At 41.7% G+C, this 8,616-nt stretch overlaps 1 protein-coding gene across 1 annotated transcript in view; it reads left to right on the top strand.

The window, feature by feature from the left end:
* The first annotated feature begins 1,096 nt into the window (after nucleotides 1-1,096).
* The window catches only part of MAP3K19 (mitogen-activated protein kinase kinase kinase 19), an 80,145-nt gene continuing 72,625 nt past the window's right edge, over nucleotides 1,097-8,616 (top strand). The window contains exons 1-4 of the mRNA XM_045287419.1: nucleotides 1,097-1,270; nucleotides 5,074-5,265; nucleotides 7,620-7,774; nucleotides 8,112-8,116. Coding sequence (XP_045143354.1) covers nucleotides 1,097-1,270; nucleotides 5,074-5,265; nucleotides 7,620-7,774; nucleotides 8,112-8,116 — 526 coding nt within the window. The remainder of the gene's footprint in view (nucleotides 1,271-5,073; nucleotides 5,266-7,619; nucleotides 7,775-8,111; nucleotides 8,117-8,616) is intronic.

Raw genomic sequence — 8,616 nt, 5'->3', positions numbered from 1 at the left:
ATTGGTTCCCTCTTTCCAACCCACTCTCCCTCTACCCTCCCAGTATCACCACTCACAGCACTGGTCTTGAAGGGATCATCCGCCCTGGATTCCCTGTGTTTCCAGTCCCTATCTGTACCAGTGTACATCCTCTGGTCTAGCCAGACTTGCAAGGTAGAATTCGGATCATGATAGTGGGAGCGGGGAGGAAACATTTAGGAACTAGACCCCTCTGCAAGGGGATCTCCAGTGTCCTACTCATGGGCTTTGGGTCTCCACTCTGCACTCCCCCCATCATTCACTATGGTAAGATTTTTTGTTCTGATGATGCCTTACACCTGATCCCTTCGACACCTCATGATCACATAGGCTGGTGTGCTTTCTTCCATGGGGGCTTTGTTGCTTCTGAGCTTGATGGCTGCAAGGGTATTTTAAAATGAGGGAGTCGATCATCTGTGGTTGCTATACTACTCAAAGACACATGCTGGGCTTGAACTAGGGAAGATACAAACGTATAAGACATGGTCTGGCCCTGTTGTTGAGGATTTCGCAGTCTAGGACTTCCATAAATGAAACAATTAAAAGCAAGCACCATCAAAGAAAATACAATCCTACAGGAATTTTCCACTTTTGAGTCTCCCCATATGTTATAGGTAACATTGAGACCCTCACCAACCTTTTGAAGAGGCCATCATTATTTTCATTAAAACATTTTTCCATTAAGAAAAGTGAGTTTAGAAAAGTTGAGCCCCAGGCTTGAGGGTAGAGGGTTGATGAGATGCAGAGAAGGCAACTAGGTTGTCAGGCTCCGGAGCCTGTACTCTTCCATCCTTTCTTTTCCTATACAGGAAAAGATCTTCCAAAACGATGATAAAATTCTTGTTTTTCTTAATTGAAACATGGATGCAAAGAACAGAGGCTAATGGAATGGGGAGTCCCCTCCTCTTTCTCACAATTGTCTTTAAAACTGATACAATGTTTTTGCATATCAAAGGAAGCAGGAAACAGTGAGGGCAGAACATGTTACATTTGTACCACTTCCTGCTCTTTGGCTCGCCTTTACTTCAAGTGTTCGTTTTTGTTTTCCTCTTGAAGGCAACTCTATGGAACTAGGAAGATGAATAAAAACAAACTGATCCATGATTTCCTGGAGGTCGTTTCGAGAGGTGATGTGGAACTCATCTGTGACCATATTACAAAAGTCCATTCCATCCTGGGCAATCTTGACTTTCAGCATCCAAAGACCGGAAATACCCCTCTCATCGCTGCCGCAGAAGAAAATCTGACAGAGGTAAACGGGTTATCCTGGGATCTCAGGATAAAGAGTACTCTAGGCTAAGGTTTCTGAAAATGAGGGGCTTTCCATAATCATCCATTTCCATACAAGAATGTTAAAGGGCACAAAGAAGGGCAGGGGTCCGAACTGGGCCTCTCTCATAAGGTAGATGAGGTCCATTTGATTAATTCCCTCGCTCAATTAATAGATACTCTCTCTGTACCTATGGCGGTGTAGTAGATTTCATGGAGGATACAGAAGTGAATCACATACAGATTCCTCCCTTGAGGACCGTATGACCTAAGGACGCTCATCCTTCCCTGCTTGCTCCTCCTGTATCAGGACCTGGACGTGTAGCCTCTGTTTTAACAAATGCGTACAACCTTGGAAGCAGAGAAGTTGATACAAATAACTGAATCATATGACCTAAAAGGGCACCTGTATCCCCAGCAACAAGCAGAGGGTCTGGCATTTCTAGGTGCTTAGTAAATATTTATTAAGAGATTAAGCAAATGAATAAATAACCACTTGGATCTTTTTTGGCCCTTTATACCATAGCATGAAGCTTTAAAAAAACTTTTAAGATTTATTTATTTTTATTATGGTGGATATGAGCGTGTGTGTATATGTGTATATACACACGTGCATATAGAGACACACAAAAGAAATTTTCCTATGCAGCATTTTTCACAGTTGCAATTCAGTGAAATCCATGATTTCCATCATGATGTGCAACCATCATCATGATCCATTTCCATTTCTCCCAGCATCCTTCACAGAAGTTCAGTGCCCCTTAAAGCAAAAGCTCCTTTCCCCCTCCCTCCTGTGCCTTGGAACCATGAGCAACTTTTGGTTTCTGTACATTTGTCTAGTATAGTTATTTTATATCAGTTATTTCATAAAATATTTGTCATTTGTGACCAACTTACTTCACTCAGCATAATGGCTTTAAGCTTCACCCAAATCATAGCCTATGTTGGAGTTTTATTTCTCTTCATTGTATATTTGAGAATGCTTTAAAAGTTTGTGGGAAAAAATCCCATTATCTTTTTATTAGGTTCTTCCATGAACTTTTTAAATCCCTCTAATACTATGCTACATTTTATTTATCTATTTGCATAAGATGCTCTTAATAATGCAGGTGAAAGGGGTAAAGCATTATGAATACTGAGAATCCAGAGAGGACATCAAAAAGGAAAACTAGGATAAAAAAAGGCAAACCACACGTGTTGGTGCCTCTACAGTTCTTGGGACTTTAAATGCAAAGGGACCCTCAGACCTACCTGCACCTTTGCTTCCTCAGCTAGCCTCTATCCTCACTATAGCCCTAGCTCTTTTTCATAAAAACAGTTTTATTGCCACTTAATCCACATATAACACAATTCACTAGTTCAATCATATCAAGGATTGTATAATCATCACCACACTCAATTGCTTTTTCTCTTTCACACCTTACCACTAATATTTTTAAATGATGTAGTATATATGCTAAAATATACATATATAACGTAAAGAAAAATTATGAATTGAGCCCCTGGTTACCTACTATCCTGGCCAAAATACAGGAAATGACTCAGAAGCCATTTTTACGGCAAAAAACGATGTTGGAAAAGGAGCCAGGGCCAGATCATGCATGAAAGGCATTTGGAAATGCAGAGACGCAGTAGAAGACTGGCCTGAAATCGTGGTGGCCTTTACTGCAGTGGCAGCCGGAAAGACAGACAACGTGGACTGATGTCAGAAAACTGGGAGTTGTCCTTGATTTCTGGCTCACCATTAGCCCCGATACCTGGTCAATGATGAACCAGAAACACAACCAAAACAACAGGGTTTCCAGGCTGAAATCTTAAAAAAAAAATTTTTTTAACATATTCATTCATTTTTTTATTTTAAGAAATCATTTTATTGGGTGTTCTTACAGCTCTTATAACAATTCATACATCAATTGTATCATGCACATTTGTACATGTCACCATCATCATTTCCAAAACATTTTCTTTCTACTGGAGTCCTTGGTATCAGCTCGTCTTTTTTGTCCTCTCCCTCCACCATCCTCCCACCCTCATGAACCCTTGATCATTTATAAATTGTTTTTATTTTCATACTTTACACCATCCCCTGTATCCCATCACCCATGTTTCTGTTGTTTATCCCCCTGGGAGGTGGGTGTACGTCAATCATGGTGATAGCTTCCCTGTTTACCCTTATGGTATTGCTACTCTCATTATTGGTCCTGAGGGGTTTATCTGCCCTGGATTCTGTGTGTCGAGAGCTCTTATTTGTACCAGTGTGCATGCTCCGGTCTAGGTGGATTTGTAAGGTAGAATTGGACCAGGCTGAAATCTTTATGGAAACCGACTGCGACATCTTTCTCCCGTGGAGCAGCTAGTGAGTTTACAGGTCAGCCTTTGGGTTAGCTCTCAACTGCTCTTGACCACTGCATCACCAGGGCTCCCTTAGACATGGACCAGTCCCTGTTATCCCATGATCAGACTCTCAGTTGCTCTATTTCCACAGCCACTTGCCTTGTTAAGTCATCCCCATTTCTCCATGGTGCTCCTCCAGGAGGACCCCACCGGCTCCCGACTTTTACTCTTGCTCAATACCATAGCTATTTCAGCAGCCAGAGCGATTTTCTAAAATATTAACCTTTGTTCCCATGTTTAAAACCTCTCTATGTCGTTCCCACCCCCAACTTGCCCCTAAATGTAACGAGAACCTCTCCAAGCCCAGCTCCTCCTCCTTCCTCATGTCCAGAGCTTTGCTCACAGCAAACTCCTTCAAGAGCTTTGAATGTTATAATCTTGTTCCAGTACTTTATTCGAACCATATCCTTTGCTTAGAACAATCCTCCCCCTGCCCCCACCACACCCCTAGTTTTTGCCTAGTTAACTGGATCTGGTCCCTCAGGATCAGCTTAGTCATCTCTCTCCAAGAAGCGTTCAATCCATCTGACCCAAGATGGATTCATAGGCTTCTTTGAAGTGTCTCCTGGTCTCCTACAGTCACTTCGGGCCTTACATAGATGATATGGTGCCACCATTGCCTTTAGTGAACGCCTCTCTGCGCCTCACTATACTCTAAGCACCATGAAGGCCAGTCCTGTCTTCCTTCGATTAAAACTCCATCACCAAAGACATTTTTTTTTGCTACACGCTAAGCACCCAACCCATACTTGTTGACTAAGTCATGCTCTTCCCATGGGTGTGTTGAGTAAGTCATGCTCTTATGACCCTTTGGAGCACCTGTGTGGTACAAATGGTTAAAACCACAGTTCTGACACATATCACATTACCATGAGTCAGAATCGAGTCTATAGAACGGGTTAACATGATCGTCATTTGAAGAGAATGTGTCCTATCCCCAGAACACTTGCGGCAGTAGAGGATCTACATGCTTGCAATCTTGGGGCATTTAAGTTTTATGTGCTTTTTTATTTTTAATGATCCTAATAGGACCTCAATGTATTATGCGGATTTAACATACCATATACTCATGTATAAACCGAGTTTTTCAGCACAATTTTAATGCCGTTTTTGTGGTAAAACCAGGTGCCTCGACTGATTTTCAGGTCCGCTTATACTCGAGAATATACGGAAATCCTAAAAAACAAACAAACAAACCAGCATCTAAAAATCTTAAGGTTTGTTTTCCAAATTTAAAAAAGGCCAGAAGCCAAACCGAACCTTCATTTTTATTCACATCTCATCCCCCTTCCCTGTGCTATGGATCAGAGCCAGAGCTAGGTCGGTTTGTTATCCAGCTCTGAGAAACACCGTTGGCACTCAGATATGCTAACACCTGTCGGGGCATTGCAGGTCATTGGATTTCTTCTGGAGAAGGGAGCAGATCTCACCCTCTGCAATTACAGCAACCAAACGGCAGTCCACGTAGCTAACTGCAATATGCAGCAACAGCTTCTCTTGGCCGTCAATGGAATTCAGCCTCCCCAAATGCAACTGCTACGGAGTTCATGGCAAGGTGATCTGAAACAGCTTCAACACCTGCTGGTTAGTGAAATTGATGTTTACTTCTGTTTGGGGGTGGGTGGTAAGAAGCTTACAAATTACCTGCCAAACCTTTAAAACTAGAAGTCCTTTGTAAGTGCAGTTTCAGAAGGCTTTAGGCCCAAAATTAATAAGAGCAAGGCACGGGATCAAAGAAGACACTGGGGTGGAAAACAAGATAATAAAAGAACACAACAGCAGCCTATTTCCACGTTGCTCCAAGTGGCTGCTAGAAGAAGTCACACAGCACCCCTGGGAAATGATGTGCTCCTGGGGAACCCTCAGAGGGCCATGGTCAACTTGCTCATAGAGGTTCCCTTGACATCGCTGCCATTTGTACAGTTGCTGGTTAGATCCCCTTGGACCGGTTGCAGTTATTATCTAACCCTGAAAATGGAAACAGAGAGCCTGTGCCTTGCACATTATTTAGCTGTGACTGAAGGGGTGTGAAGAGGTAATATCTTTAAAATGTTGTCTTCCTCGGGGATCGGCCTTCATGTTTAGATTATCTACCTCGTGGTACTTTTTTCCTAAAGAACTTGCAAGATCATGCTTACCCAAGGACACGCATCACTGGTGACTGGTAAACACAAACCCTTGGCATTGACCTGCAAACATACTGTTGGCTCACGTGACCTTACGACCAGAAAAAAAAAATCACTTGTAGTTAGGAAAGTTTTTCCCATCCCTTATGGACATAGACAGAAACAGAGAAACGGGAAAGATACTCTGATCTCATTCAACTCTAATTTTCAAGAATAAGTAAAACTCAAGCAAAACACCAAAGCCAGTCACCCTCAGGTCAGTTTCCGACTCATTGCAATTGCAGGTGCCTTGGGATGTGTTCGAACCACTAACCTTTCAGTTAGTAGGCAAGTGCTTGAACTGTTTACACTATCCAGAGATCCCATGGATAGACACAATAAAACCTAAAGGAGTATAAAAAATTATTTTGTTGTCCTAAATGGTAGTCTAAAATCAACACTTACCACTATTCACTATCTGAGGCTTAAAATTTTTTTCTTAAACATTGCATCTCTAAGGGTATTTGTAACAGCTATTACTGTATTATGATGTTTGCGTCGTATCATTTTTTTTTTTTTACATCTAAGAATAAATAACTGGATCTTACTAAACCTGTGCCCTAGCTGGCCCCAGAGCTTAACCAAGAGAAGCTGAGTGCAAATGCTATGGCAAAATTATTCTCAGCTTCAGCATTCATGTTTGTTCTAACTAATAATAAACATTGATAGAAGAGGTGATTTCTTCTCAGAGGTTGAAAAAAATATTAACTAATTAATTCCCACAGCACCCCTCTGAGGGAATATCACTCTCTCTCTTTTGTCCCTGGAGAAGTTGAGGTAGAGACTCTTTGACGAAACTGCAGTGACCCAAAAGTGAACTAGAGATGGAAATGAGTCATTGACTTTGGGCTTTAAGAGGAACAATTGGGATGATCGGGTCTTAAATTGGCTTTCCCCCATGTCCCTCGGTTTTGAATTAGCCAGATGAAATTTCACTTTCAAGTGAAATTTAACTTTCATTTTAAATTTAAATAACAACGTTTATGTGTCCACCTCAGTTTGCCTGTATCGGTAGAGTTAAATGAGCTCCTTTGCTATTGTGCATCTTTTCATTTAGTCAACAAATACTTCTTGAGCACTTGCGATGTATCAGACACTGCACTAAATGCTTTTCATAGTCTACCTCTAACCATTAAAAACAGGAGTCCCTGGGTGGTGTTAATGGCTAGCCCCTAGACTACTAGACCCCAGGTTTGTGTTTCAAGCCCACCCAGCAGCACCGTCAAAAACAGGCCTGCGTCTCTGCTCCTGAAAGGCTTTAAGGTGCCCATGTTTGACTCTGCACACACGGGTCACCATGCGTCAGAATCAACTAGATGGTTACTGGTAACCACGCCCATTGAAGCAACCCTGGAAAAAAGATACTGTCCTTTCTCCGGCACAGTGAAGGACTCCGAGGATCAGCAGGTGGGGTTGGTCAACTTGAAAAGAGAGAGAGATATATAAAAGAACCAAAAAAGATAACCAGTTAAACTCGAACTTTAGATAAGCAATACGTTTTTAGTATTAGCAGGCCCCAATGAAAATAATTCATTGCTTAATCAAGCATCCTTATTTTGCCTGGCAACTCTAATCAGGAAGGTGAAATAATCAGGTCTGCCTGTCTCTCCAGCCTGTATTCCATTACACCATCAGCTTCCTTTCAGGATCAAATTGCAGAGCGGATATGTTGAAATTACGTAGAGAAGTTGGCCAAGCAATGAAACCGCCAGGTTTGGGATAAATAGCCACATAACAAACACGTAACAGAAATAAAGCTTCGTTTTTTTAAAGGCTTCTGAGAAGTTCCTGGATATAAATCTCCCAAACCAACATGGCCTGACCGCTCTGATGCTGGCTGTGAGAGATGTGGATCTGTTTGAGAGTCTCGACATGCTACCAGCCTACAGACCCGTGGAAGTTCTGGCCGAGCTCCTCAGCCATCGCGCGTGAGTACACATGCTCCGTGGCACTCCTAAAGGGACTTCATAATTGCAGAGTGATGGACAGACGCTAGGGGTTACTATGTCACCATCAGTCTCAGGACACACATTTCTTGCTGAATAATTAGGGTTATAGTGTTTCATGGGAATGCCGAAGAAATCTTGCATAGTTCCCTCACCTCCACCATGTTACTAATTATTTCAGATAGTATTGTCGCTGCATCAAAGCTGCTTCATAATGTTAAGGTTGCTCTTAGTGTCCCTATCTATGTACAACAGAACAAAACACTGCTACTGATCTCCATTCACCTAAAAATTACTCTTTGTCATCGTGAGATTTTAGGAGAGGTAAGGTAAACAATTAACTTTTTAAAAAAAATCAGAGGATAAACAAAGTCTCTCTTTTTAGTGTTGTGTTTTCCAAACACTGGTACCTAGATGTTTGGTCATCAAGAAAGGACACATGTTCTTTCTAAGTATTTTTTATGGCTTTTACTTTGGGGGCAAAAAGAGGCAGGAGCTTCCAGAACAAATGTGAGCAGAATAAGAGAGCTTGTAAAACACAAAACCCAACCCACGGCTGTCGATTCCATTCTGACTCACAGTGAACCCATGTGATTTCAGAATAGAACTGTGCTCCACAGGGTTTTCAACGTTTTGGAAACTGATCCTCTGGGCTTTCTTTCCAGGCATCCCTGGGTGAATTTAAACAGCCAATCTCTTGGTTAGTAGCTGAGTGCTTCATTCTTTATTCAAACCAGGTGTGTTAGACAGGGTTCTCTAGAGAGATAAAATCAAATTCCTGATAATATAATATATTTATTTATAAAGATAATTAGATATATAAC

Source organism: Echinops telfairi, unplaced genomic scaffold (genome assembly GCF_000313985.2).
Source record: "Echinops telfairi isolate 266 unplaced genomic scaffold, ASM31398v2 ScPeMD7_15;HRSCAF=58, whole genome shotgun sequence".
Lineage (NCBI taxonomy): Eukaryota > Metazoa > Chordata > Mammalia > Afrosoricida > Tenrecidae > Echinops > Echinops telfairi.
The sequence above is the reverse complement of the archived record's forward strand: the minus strand, read 5'-3'. Positions and strand labels throughout refer to the sequence as shown.